The sequence below is a fragment of the Orcinus orca genome, chromosome 10 (assembly GCF_937001465.1).
Source record: "Orcinus orca chromosome 10, mOrcOrc1.1, whole genome shotgun sequence".
Taxonomy (NCBI): Eukaryota; Metazoa; Chordata; class Mammalia; order Artiodactyla; family Delphinidae; genus Orcinus; species Orcinus orca.
In genome coordinates, this window is record NC_064568.1 from 92,527,583 (window position 1) to 92,552,095 (window position 24,513).

A 24,513-nucleotide genomic window follows, 5' to 3' on the forward strand; every position below is an offset into this window, starting at 1 on the left:
CCTCAGCTGGCCTTTGGGCTATGGTCACAGTCAGTAAGAGCAAGTGTTTTCAAATCCCTAGGCTATAATGATCCCATGTGATGGTATCTGGGGCACTTTCACAAGAAGCAATCCTATAGTCTTTTTATGATACCCTGGGCATGCTTAAATATTATAAGTTATGTATCTCGGTATTATTCTCTTGAAAAATTTAAATTATCAACACTCACAAATTCCTGGAGCTTTACTTCCCATCATTTTGTAGGGTTTTTCTATTATATTGGTTCTTAGAACATATTTGGCCACAAACATAGGAGTCTGCCGGATATAAGGGATGTTCAGGTTTTCAAGCTTTCATAGCATGCTGGCTCTGTGGATGGTGGGAACATGCACGTCCTCCCTCCTCATCCTCAGAAGCCCCTGCACTATGTGGAGGCCTGGCAGAGCCTGCATGGAAGTGTAGATTCAAGGCGACTTCGAACAGCATTTGAAACAGGGAAAACGTGGTAAGGCTGGGAAGACCTGGCTGCCGTTCAGATTTTCCTTTCAAAATGCATATACTTTTTGGAAAACTGTGACCTTATTAATAATTAACAACCCCTTTAGTTATCATTTGACCCTCTTCCAGAGTCAGTGGAAGTCAACCAAGAGCAATAAGGCCCCCTGAACAAGAAAGGAGGAGTGGATGGGAGGTAGGAGCGTCCCCTGCAGGAAAAGGGTGCTGAGAGGGTGAGGTCCAAACCCAGCATTCCCATGGTATCCCAGGGCTAGCCCTAGACCTGATTCTTAGAACCTGCACACTTGCTCTGTTGGGTCAGAGCATCATTGGTTACTGAGTCTGGCTGGGGAAAGCTGGGTGGCACTGGGAACCAGAGGCTTGTGCTCTGGGCTGGAAAGAGCCTAGCTGATCACTGCAGGTCTCTGGCAAGTTCTGTAATTGAACATCTGCGAGCTTTGATCTCTCCATCTGTAGATGGAGTATAATATTATTACCCATGCGCTCTAGCGTGACATTGTGAAAATTAATAGGTGATCAAAGAATTCTGAGATCCTTAAATTAAAAGGTCCCTCATAGATATTCACACAAAATGTCACCAGTACTTGTGCCATTTAAATTAGGATTGGGGGGAAAAACCCAGAACTGGGAAATCTATTTAATTATTTCTATATGCCAGTCTACTTATCTCAAATGATTTCCCCATTGAACTCCCCCAACTTCACAAAACAAGTACTGTCCCTTCTCTATTGGCACTATTATTGTGAGTAGAGAAATTGGAACCAGCATTTGTGCCTTGCATTTTGGATTCATTCAGAAGAATCTTCACAGTAGAAAATCATAAAGAATGATTTTTCAAAGGCAGTGAAAGAAAACCACCTTTGGTTAAGAATAGTTTGGGTCAAGAGAAGCAACGGGATGTGGATCCCAAGAAAATGACACACTCCATCCTTCATCTGTAACAGGGACAACTCCAGCTGTCCATAGGCAGCTGCTGAGTGGTCTCAAAACCATACTTCCTATGGGGTTTTCTTATTCTAGACAATTCTATGGTGCCGCCACACCCACACCTCCTGGTCAGGTGCATATGTGTTGCTTGCACGGGACCCAGTTCCATATAAAGTTACCCCCACATTGACAAACACAACACACATGCTCAGTCCCATATGGCTCCACCTTGATTTTTCTATCTGTAAAACACCAGGGAAACATGTTAGATTGAGATGAAAAGCAAGGTGTTTACAAACTGGTAAAGAAATACGATATTTATCCTGTCAGCTGAAATGAACCCGGCAGATGTATTTTTGGTTAAAATTAAAATTGTGAGCCCTATCAGGTTACCCCGGCGATGCCGCCAGATGCACAGCGTGTGTCTGACAAAGAGGCATCCCTTGGTCATTTGAGCCAGGCTGTGGGTTCCAACAATTCACGACGGGGGAGCTCATTCCAAGGGCTTGCCTGAGGGGAGGAGCATCTAAGTATTGAATACACAGAAGCAGACTCATGAAAGTGGTATAGAAATGATTCTTTTCTACCTTTCCCTACCCATAAACATCCTCACTGTCAGGGAAGAGTTCTGGAAAGAAAACGAATGGAATCAATCATCTTCGATTTTGTTCTGCAAAAATGGTTCTCATCTCAGACTAGCAGATGACACACTCCCAAGGACACAGGCATGGGAACGGATTCATTTTTCCCATCACACTTGCTGGGACCCCTCTTCCCATTGGAGTTACATAACTCCAAATAGAAGTGACCTGTATGTGTCCAGAAGATATATAGGAGAGACACAACAGAGAACCTATAGGGCTATTTTCTAGGGCACGCTCCTCTGTTTTTTTTTCAGGGTCCTCTTGTACCTAGTTTATGAGGATGGTCTACTTTTCTTAACACTGAACAAGGGGCTGGTGGTTCTTTTATTTTTTTTTGCGGTATGTGGGCCTCTCACTGTTGTGGCCTCTCCCGTTGTGGAGCACAGGCTCCGGACACACAGGCTCAGCGGCCATGGCTCACGGGCCCAGCCGCTCCGCGGCATGTGAGATCTTCCCGGACCGGGGCACGAACCCGTGTCCCCTGCATCAGCAGGCGGACTCTCAACCACTGCGCCACCAGGGAAGCCCGGGCTGGTGGTTCTTGATGTGAAAATGACACTGCTGGCAATATCAGGGAAAGATCTCTAAACTGCCTTTAAGGCCAGCCTTCCTACGGGCTCTTTGGTCCAGTGGTGGGAGCTGGACATGTGAGAATGCTATTTTGAGGGGTCCTGGGGCTCCATGCAGGTTTGAATTTCCATCCTTTCACCCCTTCCCTTTATGGGCTAGTATTTGGTTCTCTGGCACATGTGCCTAAGCCCATCTCCATCCCATTGTAATAATGAATCCCAGTCAAACTGGATCCTTTGTCAGCACCTTATCCTCTCAGCACCCTGTAGGGCTAGTCAACTGCTGATTATGTCTCCTTGGAGTGTGGCCACCTGCACACCAACAATGGCCTTCACATTGACATGTGTACACATGATATCTTAGGAAGTCACAAAGATTCTCACAGAACTGTCTATAAGAATTAGAAAAGAAATAATGGAGAGAAAGAAAGAATTAAAGAAAAGAGCTGTATGTTATATACCTTGGACTCCTGAGAAGAAATTTGGGGGATGGTAACCCCCTTGCCAATAAAATGACCTGAAAAAGAGAAACAACGAGATACAACAAACACATATGATAAACTCCATAAACAATAAATAAGTCAAACAAATAAAATCCCCAGTTAACAGCATGAGTCCTATGTAACAGTTTTGCAACTTAAAAGGGAATGAGCAAAGCCACGTGAACCTGGGACTATCCACCCAAACACATCTGAATGAGCTAATAACAACAGCTTCCAAAGAGAGACAGAAGAAATAGTTATGGCTACAGAGGAATATGGAGTGATATGAAGCTGAGCACAACTTGCAAATATTATAAAGGAATAAAAACACAAAGAGGAGACTTGGTGAAGCACAGATGGTTAGTGTTACCATGATATGCTCAAACAACTGGCCCAAATTATGGCTGCATTACACAGATAATAATATTGGAAGAGTACTTGACACACCTAGTATTAACCACTGAATTATGTCTCCCCCAAATCTGTATGTTGAAAGTCCTAAGACCAAGCACCTCAGAATGTAACCTTATATGGAAAGAGGGGTGTTATAGATGTCATTAGGTAAGATGAGGTCATACTGGAGTAGGGTGGGTCCCTAATCCATTATGACTGGTGTCCTTATGAAAAGGGGAAATTTGGACTCAGAGACACACACACCAGAAGAATGCCATGTGAACACGAAGACAGCAGTCAGGGTGATGTGTCGACAACGGTACAGGAGATTGCGAGCAAATCACCAGAAGCTAGGAGAGAGGCCTGGAAAAGATCCTTCCATGGAGACTTCAGAAGGACACTTCAATTTTGGAATCCTAGCCTTTAAGACTGTGAGGCAATAAATTTCTGTTATTTAAGTCACTCAGTCTATGGTGTTTTGTTACAGCAGCCCTAGCAAACAAATACACCTAGGAAACAGGATAAAGAATCTCGGGCTTTGAAGAGTAGGAATCCAATGGAGTCAGGAAAGGATTGTGATGAGCACAAAGTTAGGAACAGAGATAGCAGAAAATTTACTGAATGGAAACAGAACTTTGGCACAGACATCATGAGAACCCAGATAAATCTACTCAGTGGTGGATAATTTCCCATGTCTGAATTTCCCTTCACATTCTTTTCTACCACTTAAAAAAAGAGACAAAGGCAAAGATTTAAAGCTATCACAAATAAGGGAACTTGGAATTTAATAATGTAAGGATAATAATGCAATTAGATTTCCCTCCTCAGACTTTGGAGGAGAAGTGGGATGGGTGGAGAAACTATGACAAAGCCAAAAGAAAGTACTTGACCAGGGTCACCTTACTCTTTGAAGGCAGAGGAGAATGTTCTAAGACTTAGAGGACTTGGAACTTCCCTGGTGGCGCAGTGGTTAAGAATCTGCGTGCCAATGCAGGGGACATGGGTTCGAGCCCTGGTCCGGGAAGATCCCACATGTGGTGGAGCAACTAAGCCCATGTCCCACAACTACTGAGCCTGCACTCTAGAGCCCGCGAGTCACAACTACCGAGCCCACGTCTCAACTACCAAAGCCCATGAATCTAGAGCCTGTTCTCCGCAGCAAGAGAAGCCACCGCAATGAGAAGCCCGCACACCGCCACGAAGAGTAGTCCCTGCTCACCGCAGCTAGAGAAAGGCCGTGCACGGCACCAAAGACCCAATGCAGCCAAAAAAACCAAAATAAATATATAAATTTATTTTAAAGAATTAAAAAAAGGCTTAGAGGACTTAAAATAATTGGCCAATTAAAAATACAAACAGTGGGTCACAAAATCTCACGCCCATTATGTCACTGTAGGAGATTTAAAGACCTCTTTGAGAAACAAATGAATTAGAATATTAAGCAAGGATTAATTAATAATCCTTTCATTAATAATGAAAATGGTAAATTAGCAAATAAATTCTTATAGCTATTGGGTATTAACAGAACCTCAAAAGGATCTCAGATAATAACTACACAGAATGAATAGAAGGGGAACACAAGACTGCTTTTGTTTCCTGAAAGGGAATCGAAGTTTATTTAGTTAATAATAGAAATAAATAGAAGCAATTAAATTTTTTTCTGAAATATATTAATGTTAAAATGTTAAGAAATAGGACACTTAAGGTTATCTTTTGGCCTAGTTCGAAAAGAAATAAAGAGTGTAAAATCCACCACAGAAAACACAGAAATGAAAAGAGAAATCAGTAAATGACTACACTAAAGATAAGTTTACTTGGGCTTAAGGACAAATAACGAATCAAAGAGTAAGTGTATACAGCCTAAACTTGCTTATTATTAAAACAAAAAAGTAACTGGCTGAATTAAAAAATAAAATTCAATAATCTGTTGTTTAAAAAAAATAAATTTAGCACCACATCATTTTGATAGATAGGATAGGAGAGAACTGTCCAAGATTTAACCCACTTACATACAACAGCAGAGATACCTGGGCTTTTCCATTTGTTAGATGAAATTTCACACACTTGAATCCTACTTATCTTGCAAGACTTGGTTCAAGGGGTCCCTTCTCTGTGACTCTGTCTCCAACTTCCCCAACCTGCAGGCAGTGTTCAAGACTGCTACCTCGGAGCCCCCATCAGCTCAGCATTTATTACAATGTACCCCATTTAGATTTATCTTTGGCCCTCATTAGACCTCAAGCTCTTGAAGAAAGCAGCTCTTGGTGTTTCCAAGCATAGCTAATCAAATTATGGAATATGATATATCTATTAGAATGACAAAAGTATGGAGTAGGAAGAGAAGGATGGACATTTCAGGCCCATCATTCCTTTGCTCATGCATAGGCATGAAAGCATACATGTTCCCAGAACTTTGATCCTCCAGCGTGACAGGGATACTCGATTTGTTGTCAGGGAGGAGTTCTGGGGAGAGGATTCAGATGCAGAAACAATACATTGCAAAGGGCCTTGAATGTCATCCTATGGAGTCTATAGAATTGATTGCACAGGCCATGGGAAACAGTGGCAGGATTCCAGATTAATTTTGTTTTCTGTTCATTCACTTTGTTTTGTAACAGTACCTATGATGAGGGAATGGGGAACAGATCGGAGGAGAGAGAGCTTTGAGGCACAGAGACCAGTTATAAGAGGCTAAACCTATAGTGTTTGTCAGTGAGTGGTGGGATTTTTTCTTCTTCTTATGTCTTTTCGTTATTTCAGTTTTTTTAAAAAAAGCATGCTTGTAATACCTTTACTTAAAAAATTTAAAAAGCAGGTGATCTTTGTCTATCTTCTCCCTTTCTTTCTCTCTCCTTCCTTCTTTTTCCCACCTTCTTTTATCCCTTCCTTCATTCTCCTCTCCTCCTTCCTTCCCTCTTCTTTCTTTCTTTTTTCCTTCCTTCTTCCTTTCTTCTCTCTCACCCTTTCCTTTTTTCTGCATTAGGGCCCTGGGAATGAAGCAAAGGTTTTAGATCCCATAGATTCTTGTGGTCAGGGTGCTGTCAGGACTCAGAGATTGGTTAGACATGAGGGGTGAAGGACAAGGAGAAGTCAGAAGGACTGAAGAGTTTCTAGCTCAGGTGACAGGGTAGTTTGGGGTTCCAACAATTGAGAGAAAGAACCAGGAAGGAGAACAGAGTTTGGATGAAGTGTCTGTGTGTCTCCAAATAAAGTCCATTTGAGGCTCACTAAGGGTTAATCCAGACCCAGGGCTAAGGAGTAAGGCCTGGAGTCTGGAGATGGACAGTTGGCATCATTAGCATAGGGGTGACTGATACCACCATGGACATTGATGAAACTGACCAGGGAGAGACTATGATTGAGAAAGTCCTCTTCGGCTGATAAAGAGTGAAATCTTGAAGGAATACATACATTTAAACGGTAGAGGAAGGAAGAGAAGTCAGAGAAAGAAATTAAATGAAACAGAGAACTTAGAAAGAATAAAGTTCATTCCCAAGGGAAGGAAAAACTTTGAGGAGAGTGACGGTCACTGATAAAAATTCTGCAAGGAGGCTGAATGGAATGAGGTCAATTAGGAAGATACCATGGCAATGGGAAAGTCTTTTCTGGTAAAATGATAAGGAGCGAAGACAGATGACAGGAGACTGAACAGTGACAGGGAAGTGACAGAGAGAGAGGACAGAGTCTTCTTAAGATGTATGGCAGTAAAGGGGAAGAAAGAGATGGTGTAGGCGGTCAAGGAAGCCATTCCTGTTTGTTTGTGTTTTTAAAGGAGAGAGAAACTTGACTTGGTTTGCAGATTAAACAGAAGGAGTCAGTAGAGAGAGAAAGAAGGGAATGATTGATTAGATAAGTTTCCAAAGAAATCAGAAGGAGGTCAAACAAACAAGGATACTTATAATGCTATCAGATTAAAAAAAGCATCCCGAATAAAATGCAGTGAGGGATCACTATCGGACTGCAATAGACACACTCTACCTAAAAGAGTAACTGCTTATGTCCCAAGCAACATAAAAAAATACATATGAGAAAAGTGAGGAAATTGCAAGAAGAAATAAAACTAGTAACCGCATAACAAACACTGTTCAAGACATGCCTGAGCAAAGCACAGAAATAAAGCTGAACAAAGAATAGAGACAAAAATGGAAATTGCAGTAGTTAAGGAGAAACTAACAGGTATATGAGACAACCTAAATGGCAGAGTTGAAAATATTTTCTTTTCAATAAAAACAGGTCTTGCACCAAAATCTATCACATAAGGGAGACAGTCACATTTAATAAATATACACATATAATACAATATTCACAAATATTAGAAAAACAGTATTAACTGAATTCCATTTAAGCAATATGATACAGGTATAAACTTTTTTTCTTATAAATAGTATCAATAAAAGAGGCAAGCCGTGGCCCAATCCCTGTACCTTAAATTTCTTTTAGAATTTCACCTCTTGAAACTATTCTTCCACCCCAGCTCTTCAGGATTTCTCCCTAAGCTTAGCAGAGGACATTGGAGGGTGGTTTGTTCTTTACAAAGACTGATTATTGTTTGATGCAACTCTCTACTCATTCTGCTCTATTAAGACAGATAATGTTTTACATGTGCGGGTTAAAATTTTTTGGAGAATAGAAGAAAAAATTAAGATATGGATCATAAGAATTTATGATTAAAAGTAACTCAAAAATAGATGAATGCCCAATTATGTCATACATAATTATGGAATACAGTATGTCTATTAAAATTACAAATATATGGATTTTGTTGATATGAAAAAATGTGAATATTTAATTATATTCTACGTGAAAAACAGAAAAAATACTTTGACATAGAACTGAGGAGGGTGTGAAATAATATGTCATTCGAGCATAATGTTCCTTACGTTATTTCCTTTAGAACTTCTTAAACTCATTTTTTAAAAAACAAAACAAAACAAAAACCAGGGACAAAATGGAACAATGTTCATCCTCTTTGAAGACTCAAGAAAATGAGCAGGTCATAGAAATTTCAGCAAAAGTACTCTTTTTAAATGAGCTAAATCCATCTTGAAGACCCATCATTAGTAAAGTAAGTGTTCCACACAGAAAAAAACAAACAAGATTAAAACTACACAAAACACTTCAGAGCAATAAAAAGCTCAGTGGTGAAATCTGTGGTGACACCCACAAATGGGAGATCTTTTAAGCCAGTTATCTTGATGTTCAGGTAGGAAGAACACAATTTAATTAGCATTTTAAGAAAATAAAAAGGAACCAAAAAGCCAAATGAAAGAGAGATTGAGGTGATATATTCATAATCAGATTGGAAAACCTTGGCTTTCAATCTCTTTTGCTCTTATTAAGGGATACCAAATGAGTAATCTTTCTGTGCTTTATTCCTTATCTATGTGGGAATAATAATATATGTTTTTATAACCAACCCATAGGCCAGGAGATAGTTATGCTAAGGTCTTCCTATGGTCTTGCTGAGTATGAATCTCCTTTCTGCGAGAACATTTATCCCATAAGTATGGAGAGAAGTCTCTGCTCTTCCAGACTCCCTGAGATTCTCTCACTGTAAAAAGTGATTGGGGTTGACTTTCCACGTACTGTCTGTTTCCACAAACACAAAGGCAAGAGAAGGTTCCCAGATATTCATTTAATAAGTGATCTGGGGAGAAGGGCTTAACCATCCTGAATGTCTGGGGTTCTATCGGTTTTAGATGGTTAATTCACTCCATCTCTTATTGAGCACCTACAATGGGCACTGGACACAGGGCTGGGTGTTCATCGCTCAGAAGTACTGAATAATCACATTCTATTATATTAATCCCTCCCTGGTACTGACTGGCAGTAACTGAAGGGATTACTCACAACCTAAGTCAACAAGCAAATTAATGCAGTGCCAGGGACAAACCGAAGAGCTTAAGGAGTCAATCGATCCAGGGAAAACAACGAAGTTTAGGGTAACCTGACTCGAAATAAAGATATTAATAACAAGTCAAAGGAAATGAAAGTGGTTTGATGACGTGTTGTAACAGCACGGGCAGCGCTGTATTTCACAGCTTCACTCCTTTATTGCTGCCTTCTTACTAATTAACACCTACTTTCTAACACTTTCCGGTCCTTGGGGGATACAAATGATGGACAAAGACTCGAAGAAGAAAACAGGAGCAGAGTGGTTTAGAGAGGTGATGCGCTAGAAAGCTCCCAGGTGCACGGCCACATGCCTGGCTTAAAACTTCCTCCCTCCCTTCTAACTGATAAAAAAGGGGATATGGGGCTTGCCTGGTGGCGCAGTGGTTGGGAGTCCGCCTGCCGATGCAGGGGACGCGGGTTCGTGCCCCGGTCCGGGAGGATCCCACGTACCGCGGAGTGGCTGGGTCCGTTGAGCCATGGCCGCTGAGCCTGCGCGTCCGGAGCCTGTGCTCCGCAGCGGGAGAGGCCACAGCAGTGAGAGGCCCGTGTACCGCAAAAGAAAAAAAGGGGGGGGGGGATATGATTATCCTTCTTTGCCCTCCTTCCTCCCATTGCTCTTCTCTGACTCAGCAAAGAGGGATACCTCAATCCGTACCAAATATACCTTCAAATAACAACAAAGAAAAGTTGACTGGGACGATCAGAAGAAAAAGTCCCATCCCAAACACACTCCTTGATAAGATCTCTGAATGCTGTGATCCTTTGGTTGCTATTTTTGAAAAGGATGATTCAGTCTCAGGTACAGTACTAGAGAATTACAGAATGATTCTGAATGTCTCTGTCTAGACCAGAGAAATCCTGTCAAAAGAGGAAAAGAGGCAAGTGTTCTCATTTTCCCACAAAAAACATTTCAAAGATAATGGATCATCCAGTACATCTCTACAAAAAGATCCTTCAAATTCTAAAAAAGTAAAATTACTATTGATGAATATTTACTACAGCCATCATCAGTTTCAGATTGGTAAGTTATAATATAGATTTTTTATGTGTGGCATATGCAGTTAAAATTCATTAGGGACTCATAATTAAAGTGAACAGCACATTTATAACCACTTTACAGGACATGGAGCCACATTTCCCCGTTTTAAATAATTACAATGTTTTAGCTGTATCTTGGTTTTTATCATGTGTAGTTTGCTCTGTCTGTGCTTCATTTGCTGTCGGGTTGGTAAAACATGAAGTTTCAAATTATATCCCTATTCCTGTGGGAAAACAGAATCCAATTTATGACTTTCCAGGAGGAATCCTGAACACATTCAACCACAGGATATCCAGCCAAAGAAAATGATGGTACTCCTGTCGTTTGAATCACTGAAATCTGATTTGGGTGATGTGCTGCCCATTGTCCTATATAGAGAACCCAAGTGGACGAAGGCAGAAGAAAGCCTGAAGTTCTGCACCTCAGTCGCTGTGGTTCTACCTGTGAAATTACCAGCTTCAGAGGGCTGATGGTGGACACTCACCACAATTTCACCACCTCAAGAAAGTACCATTCTTCACAATTTACATGAAAACTCCATATAGGGAAGAAACCATCTAATTAGAACATTTTTTCAACAGCATTTAAATATCAGACCAGCTGGATCTCCACAGCCCATGTGAATTTAGTCAGCACACTCTTCCCAGAACCTATATTCTAACATCATTGAATGCTTGAGCTACATCTATCACCCAAATCTGGCTGTGATCATTTCTTGTCATTCGTTCCACACATTCAAAAATGAAACATTCTGTGGTAGCCTCAGAGGCACTCGTTTTGTGAAAGTGTGCATAAGAGAAACGGCATCCTTGAAATGAAATGCCTTACTAACCCCACACCATTTGTTCTTCCTCTAACCTTCCCTTTCCCAAATTCCCCTGTAAGGAATACATTTTCAAGGCTAATTCTATGTGACTGATCCGTGACTTACATTTTAGCAGTAATAACCTCAATTGATATCTCAATCTGTATCAAACATACCTCCAAATATCAAGTTCCTTTTTTTTTTTTTTTTGGTAAAAGATAACAGTATCACTAAATAAAAATGTCATTTCACTCTGTTCCTCTGTTCCCTTCCTGTGCCACTGAAATCTATTAACCCAGCTTTTATCCCTCAAACCAACCAAAAGTGTCAGCAGCCAGAGCTTGTCTTTTTATCAAACTTGATATCAAATAAAATACAGTTAAGACCACAATGAAAAGCAAAGACACATCAACTATAAAGCTCCTTGAAGCTCTTAGAATCTTGTTGAGGGGATGGAAAACATGCACAAAAAATAACAGTGGAATGTTTCTAAAATAAACAAGTTACTTTTGTTTTGACAGAAACTACCATAAAGGTGCTGAGGATGTTCAAAGATATAGAGACCGTCAGAAGGCATACTGAATATGTTCCTTAAGAGAGGAGAGTGGGTGGGAAAGTTCGAATGGTGGTCGTGGTGGTAGCGTGAGGGCAGTAACAACGAAGATAAGTGCAGGAATATATGAATCATGACAAATAACATCACCCAGACCCTATTTTTCCAAAGTATGTTCTCATACAAATGAGGTAGTGATAGATGTAGAAATGCCAAACGCTGTGACTGCTATATAGGAGGGATCCACTAAATGTTTGGTTAAAAAAAAAAAAAAGCCCCCAGAAATAAATTAATAGAGTTGAGGAAATTAAAGAAGGCTGGAGTATGTAAGGTGAACAGGGTTTAACAAAGATCTGAAGTCACTACTTAACAGGGAAATTTATCTAATAAGCGACTCCAGATATAGAAACACTAATGCTCACAGCAGTTAGTCCACCAAAACCTGACATTCTTTTTTCCTGTTTGGTTTATGAAAAGAAGTAATCGTCCATTCTCTAGGTGTTTGCTGCTAGAAACCTAAATTTTCAGCTGCAGTGGGAAAAGCAATGTGGAAGGCAGAGGGGGGAAAACGCACGTATGTGTTTTCTTCTCTCAGTTAGTTTGGGAAATGTATCTTCATAAAAAGCAATTGCCCTCAGCAGTAAGACACTCTCTTGTTCCGCTTAGGGAGGGGCTGGATGAGGGAAAGTGCTGAGTATGGGTCTTTATTATTCTGGCGATGTGGACTTGTTCATGTTCAAAATTTACGTTTTAAAATCTCTGGAAGGCATAGTGCATTTCAATTAGTTAGGATATGCTGTAGTTTGTCTTCTCCTAAAAACAATTATGTAAAATTTATTCTGGATTATTTGTAGTTTTAGTACTTAGGGGAGTGTCTGCATTTTCAATTAAGAGCTAAGTATACAAATTAAAAGTGCTGCACAGTGAAGCTTAAATCCAGCCCTCACTAGTTGGTGCATATAAACACTAATATCAAATGATGCTTTTGTCATGTGATCCGACCCACAGCACATACAAATATAGAACATGACCATAAAAAGTAACGGACCATGCCCTCTGCTAAGTAATTTATGACAGCGGATCCAGACTGGAATGTCAACTGGAATTACCTTCTCCCCGTTTGCTATTTTCGCATATACAGCTTTGTACAGATGATAGAAGCTATGTCTTGCAAAGAGGACTCACATTAAGGCTACTGAAATGATGAACAAGTACCAAATCCAAAGGCCAAAATGTGTATGGCTTTTAAAAAGATTTGTTGAACGACATCAATGACCACTTTTAAAATTAATTTTTGAATCAGGCCGCAAGAGAAAAACATGTAACACTACCAATTTTGAAATATCAGATTTATAGTGTCTAGCAAGCAAATATGAAGCTTCACAGTGGAGAATGAGAAATAGTTGAAAATCATTTTATTAAAAATACAAAGTGATCCCAACACTTGGCTAAATGGAGTATGAAAAATTCCCTAGACATATACGTAGTTCTAACCTTTATGTAGAATTTGCCATCAAGGCAGTCTGGAACTGTAACAAACTTAGTATGAAATAGTTGATAAAACAAAGGATATTATCCTTCTTTATTAACCTTTACCCCCTTAGATAATCCCCCAAATCCCCTGTGTGTGATAACCACCTCGCTTCCTTTGGGAAGCCATTCATTATCTAATTCATGTCTTACACAAAGAGAAATGAGCTAATGTGCCTTATCAGATTAAAAAAAAAAAGTCACCATGAGTGATGTCCAACAGGACAGGGTCTTAGCAAATCCCTTCTGCCTCCACAGTCCTGGGTTTCTAAATACCTATAAAGCTACTAACCCATGGTCACAGCTCACGAGCTCATTCACAGCTTTATGTTGCCAAAGCAAACAGTCTGGCAGAAGAATGACAGAATTACCCTCTTTTCTGATTATCCTCCTCTCTGCATTCTGATAAACTAATGATTAGCTTTCCTGTTGGGATTCAGCCCTGACTGGGTAGCTTCAGGCTGTCAACTCAAGCAGACCCTGATGATATCACACAAACCTCTTCCTCTCCTTCCTTCCCTGGTGCTTTATTCTTCATCAACCAGCATCTACACCAGCCTTCACAAGGAGCCAGCGTGTAATTACCAAGGTAATGTTCTGGCCCTGGAAAGGCTCATATGAAAAGCAAAGGCTTCTTTTTGCCTCACTTCTCCAACTGTAACATGAAATGCTACTCAGGAAGCTGCTGGTTACAAAAAATTCAATCCTGTAGGTATCTGTATGTAACCAGTTTTTACCTGCTCTTCATAGATTGTATTTGAGCAGATGTTTCAGTTGGGTTTAAGCCTATCTCTTCTCTAGAAATTTAAAGCGTATATTGCCTTTGAGTGCTTTTGGGTTGGTAGTGAAGAGAACCACCCATTGAGCAATATTAATGAGTCAAAACTTATACATATTTATGAAGTGAAAATATAGAGTTAATTTGGAAAAGGCCATAAAGTGAGTTACTGGTTAGATTCTAAAGTGCTACTCCTTTTTGAAATTCTGTCCACTGGGAAATACCACTGTTAAATGAAAACATAACTGAGCATGACACAAAAGATGAAAACCTGTTAATTTTTCTTGCAGTTTTATTTTCCTGTTTTCCAGATAAATGTAGAATTATATATTTAAAAATCCATTAAAAATACTCGCTCAGCACATATAATTAATAGCAGTTACTCAACAGAGTATTTTCTTGATAGCTTTGTATGAAGACAAAAAGCTTTAAGGCAATCTTTTAAAGTAGGTGTTTCATTTTACATTAGGGCCAGAGTTATTTTATTGCATTATGTTACCTGTCATATGTCCCCTAACAAGAGAACTTGGCAGCACTAATCATGGCCAAATCTTTCAAGAAGATTCAGCAATCCTGACTGAGCTAAACTGTGACATTTTCTGGGCACGGACTTAAGGAACACTTAGGAGTTTGGCTTTGTTCATTCGTTTGCTATTCCTTTACAATTTCCAGACCTGCCACTAGCACAACCTAATTTACCCAAGGCATGCTCTAAGATCAAAGTCACATGACTACTTTGCTTGGCATTTTAAAATATGGGACAATAATTTACACCTTATGGTAAAACATTACAGAGGCAAAAAAGGATGAACTCATTCTAATTAAAGGAAACTTTGAGATATCTATATACATGCATCTCTATCTCTATCTCTATCTCTCCATATATACCCAAAAACAATAAAAATAAATTCAACAGCTAGATTTGAAAGTTTTCTTGTCTTTCTCTGGATGGGAACTTGGGGATTAGCCTGGAAAACCCACTTGAGTGTTTAGAAAGGTATTTCCACTGAGAAAGACTTCACTTTAGTCAAGCCAAGTTACCCACTCTGGCAGATTGGTGACATGCTCAACAAATCTGTGAATTCCTCCTTCCCAGCGTACAGACTGATTAAATTTGCCACCTCCCTTGCATCTAGGAATGTCCAAGAGACTGAATGAAAGTAGAGGTGACACATGCCACTTCCAGGTCTGACCCATAAAACCTTCCCAGGAATGATTCTGTGTTCTCTTTCCCAATTTAATGAGGACTTAGAGCCAGGTAGGGCTCTAAGACAGAGGAAGCCTGGTTCCCTGAATGACCATATGGAAGACTGTCAACCAAAAACACCAGAGAAGACCTTAGGTGAGCAAGAAAAAAAATGTCTATGATGTTCAGTCATTGAGAATTAGGGACTTTTTCCTAAAGCAGTTGGACTGCCCTGACTAATACTGAATTCTCCTACTCAGTCACCTGACCCTTGCATGCTTTTTCTCATTCAATCCTCACAATAACTCTGTGAGATAGGAACTATTCACCCTATTTAAAAATAAGGAGGGACTTCCCTGGCAGTCCAGTGGTTAAGGCTCTGTGCTTCCACTGCAGGGGGCATGGGTTCAACCCCTGGTTGGGGAACTAAGATCCTGCATGCTGAAGGAAGGAAGGAAGGAAGGAAGGAAGGAAGGGAGAAAATAAGGAAACACGGGCAAAGAGAGTTCAACTGCCTTCTCCTAAGTGAGTAACTTGACAAGTTGGTTAGGTTAGAGTGACTCAGTGGGAATGTCTTGTGGACTTTACCAGATTAGTTTGTCAGTAGTCACCCGGAAAAAGAGAAAAGATTCTCAAATGTAGGAGACACCAATGAATTTGTTTTTCTTGCATTTGGATTAGAAGAGCTAATGAGCAGAAGATCTGGGACTCAGATCCACGTAGGCCCAAGTCCAGAGTCTCTCCTCTTAACCACCCCCACAAATTAATACGTTTTATGAAAATCTCAAACATATGGGCATAAACCCATGAGTAATCTGGATCTACCAGTGTACCAACGTAATTAGCTCAAGTCCTAAGGTTAACGCTACTAGGCTTTCTTTTTTTTTTTTTTTTACTAGGCTTTCTTGCTTAGTTTAAGATCAATAAATTATCAACATATTGGATGACTGCCCCATGCCTTAGAAAATCCTTACTGAGTGCTCTGAACAGAGCACCGTGTTGGGGCACGCATATCACTAGATGGAGGAATGGACAGAAGGAGTCTCTCATCTTCCTTTCCCTTCTAATTTCTCAGACTGTTTAGACAATGAAAGGACAAAAAATGTTTTAGATTCTTGCTCCACGCACAGGAAGGCACTATTTCCTTTTAAAATGCAAGCCCAAATAAAGACAGAAAAGGAGAGGGAGGGGTAGTAGAAACTCTTTCTCTCACTTCTGGAGGAATAAAAAACTCAGACTTCCAGTTTTTTTAATAGAATAAAATCCACAGACCAGTCAATGACCATAAATTATCTTCCCTTTAGTTGGAAACTTTCCAACTTCCCTTTAGTTGGAAACTAAACTTCCCTTTAGTCAGAAACCGGTACACATTAATTCCATGCAAACACACATACACACACACAATTTCATTGTCCGGTCTTAGCAGCGTAAGGCATGTTGGAGAAAATATGGAAAGTGTGCGTAGGAAGGAAGGCAATGCCTTCTGACTTACGGCACAACAGACGTGGTTCTCCACCACACCGGTGCTTCCTACCTGTCCGAAATTAACCAGGGCTAGAGGTGGTGGGGTCCAGGTGGAAGACCTCCCCAAACCCCTGGCGATAGCCTTCCTGGGGGGTGATGCCCAACGAGGGCTTCAGAAGCACTGGTCCAGTAGAAGTTACATTTTCAGCTCAGGCTAAAATTTGGGGGCCACTCATGGTAGAGATGATTAAAGATTATCTTTCACATCTCTCCCTGGTGATATGAGATGTCTCAATGCCAAGAGAAATCATTTCCCCTCTCCCAATTAACTAAACACTTTCTACAGTTTTATTTGGCCATGTAACTCCTATAAATGACTGTGCAGTGCAGTTCTTTTTATGTGTAGTGTGAAAAGAACTTTGGATGGCGAGTAAAGTAATGGGCCCCGGTCTAGATCCCATGGCCAGGTCATTAATGTGTCACTGAATTTCACTTTTCATGCTTGTGAATTAGAAATATCCTATTTTCCCTAGATCCAACTGGTATAAAAGTAAATGAAGAGTTGAGTGTGCCCGGGTCCCTTGAAAAATTCTGCACACAAATAGGATTTTTAAATTGTCACTAAAATTCTTAACAAAGATACTGTAAGGACTAGAACAATCTTTTGCCCAAAGATCATTTTTATAAATTACAACAAGGGGAGAGAAGAAAAGCATGTTCTGCACATGCTTTATAAGTTGATCTATATCATGAGCGTTGTAATATGTCTGTGATATGAGAGGGGTGCTTTCAAAGTGCAAGATGTGATGACCCATTAGTACATCATGAAATCAATTCAGTGGGTCATGAACTGTCTTTAAAAAAAGAAGAAAAGAACAGAGCAATAGAATGGACTAGATGAAATATATCATAATGAACTGTACATGATAAGGATAACTGTTGTTTTGAGAAACTGGGTGATGAAATAAAATACATTTTTTCCTACAGGTCAAGGTTGAAAAATTTGAAACTCTTCATAATAGAGAATATAAGAAACGTGTTTCTTAGTCCAAAATGAGAAAGGAAATTTGAAATTGGATTGTCATCATTGTCAACCAGGGCTGTAGGCAAATCTCTTATCTCCTTCCAGGATAAATGGAGGAGTGAAGGTGGAGGAATGGGGGTGGGGGACAGGGAAGAAGAAGCAAACGGTAGGGTGGCTTCACATGTTGATCTGTGGCTCACGGCCTTATTTTAAAAACCAATTAACTGTTTTAGAGTCTGGCAAGGAGGAGGGAATCAAGGCAATCTGGATGAGTTTTCTATTTGTGCATAATGAATTACCACAAGCTTAGTGGCTTAAAACAATATACATTTACCATCTCACAGCTTCTGGGCATGAAGCTATATTCTCTGCTCAGGGTCTCACAGGGCTGAAATCAAGGTGTCAGCAAGGCTACATTTCTATCTGGAGCTTTGGGTCCCCTTCAAAGTGCACACAGTCATTGGCAGAATTTGATTTCTTACACTTGTGGGACTGAAGTCTCTGTTTTACTGCTGGCTGTCAGCAGAGGGTCCCTCTCAGCTTCTAGAGGCTGCCCTCTTACAATGTGGTAGCTCATGTGTTCAAGGCCAGCAGGAGAATCTCTCTACAGCCACAATGACAGTCTTATGTGACATTACATAATCACTGGAGTGACTATCCCATCACCCTGATCATAAACCTAATCAAAGGATCGATATCCCATAAATTCACAGCTCATTCCTACACTCAAGGGGAGAGGATTATACTGGGCATGTATGTACGTTAGGCCGTGGGACTCTTGGAGTTGGTCTTAGAATCCCTGCTAATAGTTAGAATCTACCAAAAGCAATGACCATCAAGCATTTAGAACAACTTAAAAGAAATGTACACCAGCCTTCCACAGGACATGAACAGATGTCCCTCTACAAAAAGCCTCCATGGCCAAATAAGTCTGGGAAAATGTAAGTTTAAATAATAATATTTTACATGCTTCTTCAGTGAACAGAGTATGGGATTTTCCCAAACATATTTAATCCAGGAAAGTATTTTTTTGCGTTTGTGCTAAGTAAATTCACCACTTTATTAATATTAGTGTAATTACATCAGAAGCACTTGCATTACTGCTCTTGGACTGTCATTTTATCTCCTCCATGATGCCTTTCCTGATCACCCTTGTCTGCAAGATGCCTACTTCCCCGAATTTCGGTAGTACTAATGGTTTACCTTGCTTGATTGGCTGTTTGCTTATAATTGGTAAATATAAAATACTTTTACATTTTGATGGTGACCCTCTACAAAACTTAATCTCTTTGATGGCTGACACTCTGGCTTAAAGCAACAGGGAAGAGCGCTGGAGACAGCTGTGTAGTGGTGAAGCATGCTGGCTGAGAGTTCTGGGGGGCAATTCACCAGCTTTGGGACTAGTGAGCAAACCAGTTACCCTCTCTCTGAACCTCTTCTGATTCATCTTTAAATGGAGATTGCTGCAAGAGATGCCTTCTAAGGTCTCTTCCCATCTAATACTCTCTATGTGTTTTCCCAAGCCCTGCCCCATCTCCTAGGGGGCCTGGCCCATAATAAGCACTTGATAAATATTTGTTGACTGATTAATTGCATGCTTGCATCACTGTGGATTCAAAGATGTTCTAGGAGGTTGCTAGCTTCCAGCTGGCCAGGTGCTCAGCCCCAGTCTGGGCATCTAACACACACAACCCTCAGACCACAGGTGACTAATGTTGGTTTGGCCTTGCCTTATGCTTCCGCAGCATAAGTGGTCACCTTCATTAGCATGATGGGAGGTACCCCTTGGGAAGTTCTCTTACCCTAAAATATCTTCCCTTCCCAATGCCTGATATTCCTTTTAAAGATTCATTTTTTACCATGTTCTCTCAGAGCCCTATTATAACTCTAATAATTGTATGAGTAATTGTTTAATAACATCCTCTAGAAAGTAAGTCACCTTACGTTCATACATACATAGGAATGTAGGGTGAGCAAGAGATAAACCTCTGCTCTTATAAGTCACTAAAATTTTGGAAATGTTTGTTAACGTAGCGTAACACAGCCTGCTTTGATACAGACATGCTAGGAGAAAAGAACATGAGTTTGCTATCTGACTATGAAGGGATTTTGTGCTGGTGGGGATTTCAAGTGGGGACGCCTGTCTCGCTGCTCAAAATGTAGCAACAGACCAGTAGCATTAGCATCACCCAGAGCTTGTTAAAACTGTAGACTCTTGGGCCCCATCCTAGATGTACTGACCCAGACGCTGCACTTTAGCAAGATCTCCAGGTGATTCAGATGAAGATCAGAGTTTGAGAAGTAGTCATCTAGAGGCGGCTAGAGGCGTAACTTTGAGAGCCATCCACACACCACAGGCTCTTAGGGTGTAGTCCCTGGCCTAGCAGCATCAGCATCACACAGGAACTTTTCAGAAACGTAGATTCTTGGGCTTCAACCAGGACCTACTGAATCAGAAACTCTGCAAGTGGGGCCCAGCAATCTGTGTCTTAACAACCCTGCAGGCGATTCTCATACACGCTAAAGTTTGGGGACCACTATCATATATCAATGAGAGTTAAAATTACAGCAGTTAGTATTCTCCTGAAAGAAGAGAGGAAGGCATGGACAATTATAACATTGTTCCTATGAGAAGATACAATCTGTTTTATGATAATCTTTATGATGTATCTTCTAGAATGCACACTGGGAATGTCTAGGCCTGGTGGACTGCTTTTCTATTGAGTGGAAGCAACTAGGACAGTGCTCTGGGTTAAGAGGGAGGGCACAGAAAGGGAGGTGGGCATCAAAAAATTACCTTCTATTTTGCCTACTGATCTTCTGGGGCTTATTATTCTTGGAGTACTGTGATAAGTGCTATAGGGAACATTTCCAACGAATGCCTTTCCTGGATATGAGTCCCCTGAAACATCCATTCCTCTCCCTTTCATCAAGAATGCAGTAGAGTAAGAAGGGGCAACTCCAGATATTACACCCAAGAATCTGCATAGCCACATGCTAAGTCACACATTATCCCTGACTATGGCTTATTTGGGGATGCCACAGTCCCAGTATATTCATTCACTTGTTCAGTCACTTTATCATCCAATATTTAATGAGTGACTTTTATGTGCATGGCCAATGGAGAGGCCTCTTGTTCTGCGCTTAGAAAAGGTATTGAGTGGAGCACCGGCCAGGAAAGTAATGGTTCTTTCCTCCATCTGAGACTCAATGATGTAATGAAGCCACCTCTCCTCTCACTTCAGTCACAGAAAAGGTAGGCTAAGGCTGTATCACATTGTGATTTCCTAGTTTCACTGTTCTCTTTTGCAAAGAGAAAAAAGTCAGGGATTGAGAAAGCCAAGGAGGAGACTGCATCCCCGATGGAACACAGAACATCTCCATCCCTGCAAAGCTGCCTGCCTGGACTGTGTGCTAACTCCTCATTTCCCACGAGGGACAGGATACATCCATCCAGGGTGGGGGTTGGCAGCTCTGGCTGCAAGTTATCTGGTTTTTGGTTTTTTTGGCTGCACTGCACGGCATGTGGGATCTTAGTTCCCTAACCAGGGATGGAACCCACGCCCCCTGCAATGGAAATGTGGAGTCTTAGCCATTGGACCGCCAGGGAAGTCCCTGGCTGCACGTTAGAATCACCTGTGGAATCCATAAACCTCTTAAGGCCAAGACCACTCCTCAGACCAATTAAACCAGAACTTCTTGGAGCGAGATCTAGGCACTGGTATTTAGAAAAATTTTTCCAGGTGGTTGCATTGCACAGGAGGGCCTGGGACCTACTGCTCCAGGGAGGGTAAGGTCCCAGGTTTTGGTTCTTTATGAAGCCGAGCTTCACCCTCTGAAAGTCAAATCCTAGCTTCCTAGGATTCTCAGCCCAACTTTTTCAACTTTAGGTGTTTGTTTTAGAATTTAAAGTGAGCTATTAAATTTAAACTATTGTGTTATATTTCAATTATCTTTTATATTTATATGGCTGTTACCAAACTTCAGATGCAGAATATTTAGTCAAAACAACAATTCTTATTTTTTCTTATTTAACAAGGTATGCTGGTAGTAGATCTACTTTTTAATGAATAATTTCATTCATTACACACTGAGCCTAACAATGCTATTTGTTAAATAGGAACTAATCAAATTCATACATAGAATTTACAGGTGAGGATAGATGTGAACAGTTTTTGAAAACAAAGCAGCACAAAGTATGAACTAAAAATTAGCAGCAAATACTTCCTTGATTATATAATGGTTGTGAGACTAGTAAAAAGAATAGGATACAGATGACATAAATAAATTGACCTTTTAAACTGGTGATGTTGATTGTTGCAGTATGAATTTGGCCATAATAAGATTATAAAGACGGAAGAAATGTTTCATACTATGATCTGGATTAGGGACAGAACTTGCGGTGCTATACATCTCATTTTCGGGATGTCTCTCACAGTAACTGGTTCTGTTGCTTCCCTGTTTTCTATCTTACACTGCCCATTCCCTAGGCAGCCCTGGCTCTCAGGATACACTCTTACCTCTTGGGGTTGTTGGTACTGAGAGGCCATCAGAAGGAAAGCTCGCTGGGCCTGGAAAGCACTATGCACCATTTCTGCCTGGGAACAAAAAGGAACAGGAAAGTTTAATTGTTTGAGCTCCTAAATGGAGCATTACCACATGATCCAGCAGTTCCATCTCTAGGTATATACCCAAGAAAAATGAAAACGCATGTCCACACAAAAACGTGTAAATAAGTGCTCATAGCAGCATTATTCATAATAGCCAGGAAGTAGAAAGAACCAGAATGTCCATCAACTGATGAATGGATAAACAAAATGTGGTATATCCAGACAATGGAATATTATTCTGCATTCAAAAGAAATGAATTGCTGATCCATGCTACAACATGGGGAACTTTAAAAACATGCTGAGTGAATGGAGCCAGTCACAAAAGACCACATTTGTATGATTCTGTTTACATGAAATGTCCAGAATAAGCCAATCTACAGAGACAGAAAGTAGATTAGTGACTGCCAGGGGCTGGTGGGAGGAAGGAATGGGCAGTGACTGCTAATGAGTATGGACCTTCTTTTGGGGGTGATGAAAATGTTCCGGAATTAGACAGTGGTGATGGTTTCACAACTTGGTGAATATACTAAAGATCTCTGAATTATATACTTTAAAAGAGTGAATGTTATGATATGTGAATTATATCTCAACAAAGCTGTTAAAAAAAAATTTGAGCCCCAAAGTGCAATTGTTTTCCAAAGGGTGTCTCTCCTGTCCTCTTTCATGCCCCAATCTGTTCCATACCTTCTAGTGGAAAGAAAATTGCCCCTTAAGCCATCCCATAAAGATATGCTCACCAAGGATATACGTATAAGTATAACTGATTCACTTTGCTGTACACCTGAAACTAACACAACATTGTAAATCAAATATACTCCAATAAAAATTAAAAAAATACAAAATTTTAATAAGAAGGAAAAAAGAAAAAAGATATGCTCACTGAGAGCTAGTGATTTCTACCACTGTTCATTAAGACTGTTCTGAAGGAGATTTCAGTGCTACCTGGACTCAACCCCGCCCCAGAAAGGCCTTGAGCAGATGGGAATGTCTTTAAACACGTGGTACCATATTCTCTTCTCCTTACCTTCTACCCATGCTTAACTAATTAATTCTTTAATTTTTTTAAAGTTAAAAAGTTACAGAAGAATACCAAGAAGAAAATAATTCCAAATATTCATATCACACAATCAGTCATTTTTGGCATGTTTTTCTAGTTTTTAGGAAAATTCACGCAGTTGTTCTCATAAGACAAAGCATAATGATTTAGAATAATTTTTTAGGGCCATAAGGTACAAAGATTAAAGTTTTTAAAAAATGCCTCACAACCTAGAAATAATCATTATTAATGTGAGATGAACATCATGGCAGCCACCATTTAAGATCTATATGCAGAGAGACTTTGGTAAAATGGGACCACACCCTAGGTGCCATTTTTTAAAATAAAAAGTATAAATTTTAATTATAATTGAATACTAAAAATGAAAGAAAGAATTGATAAGCTTCAAATAAAAGTTTCTGCACTGTGATAATTATTATGTCCTAAATGATGATTCTAAGGTAAAAAAATATAAAATATTAAGAAATTGGAATAATTATGTGTTTATACTTTAAAGTAATACATGATATAATTTTAGACAATACTGATTGACTCCTTATTGGGAAAGATGAGAACATAAGGACTTCCCCACTTCTTTCTATCTCTGGTCCCCATTTTTCATATTTTTTAGTTATTATTTTTACTGTAACATTAATTCCCATAGCTATTGAGAATTAGTTCTACATTTAAACCTACCTAGTGGTTCTCACCAGTTGTTTTACCATGACTTCTCCATTTCTGAGTTATTTTGATTTTTTTAACTGGTTGGACTCCCATTATCAAGGTATGTTCTTCAAAAAGGTCTCAAAGTTGCTTAAGTTCTTCAGTCTCAAGCATGTCTCCCTGTCATCTATATATTTTAACAACATCTTGGCTCGATATAACACCCCTGGGTCTCTCTCTCTTACCATGTGCAGACAGCATAGCAGTGAATGTGGCAACGCAGAAATCTAAGCCACCTTGATTTTGTTTCTCCCTTGTGGGAAACTGACTTTTCTATTTTGACACCTGAAGAATTATTTCTTTATCCTTGGATTTTAATGGCTTTACTAAGTTATGTTTGCATTTTGAGCATTCTGTG

The 24,513-nt window shown here is 40.1% G+C and overlaps 1 protein-coding gene across 1 annotated transcript in view; it reads right to left on the minus strand.

The window, feature by feature from the left end:
• Positions 1 to 24,513, minus strand: part of CAP2 (cyclase associated actin cytoskeleton regulatory protein 2) — a 136,552-nt gene that overhangs the window by 59,081 nt on the left and 52,958 nt on the right. The window contains exon 4 of the mRNA XM_004273543.3: positions 22,306 to 22,383. Within this exon, the coding sequence (XP_004273591.1) occupies positions 22,306 to 22,383 (78 nt within the window). The remainder of the gene's footprint in view (positions 1 to 22,305; positions 22,384 to 24,513) is intronic.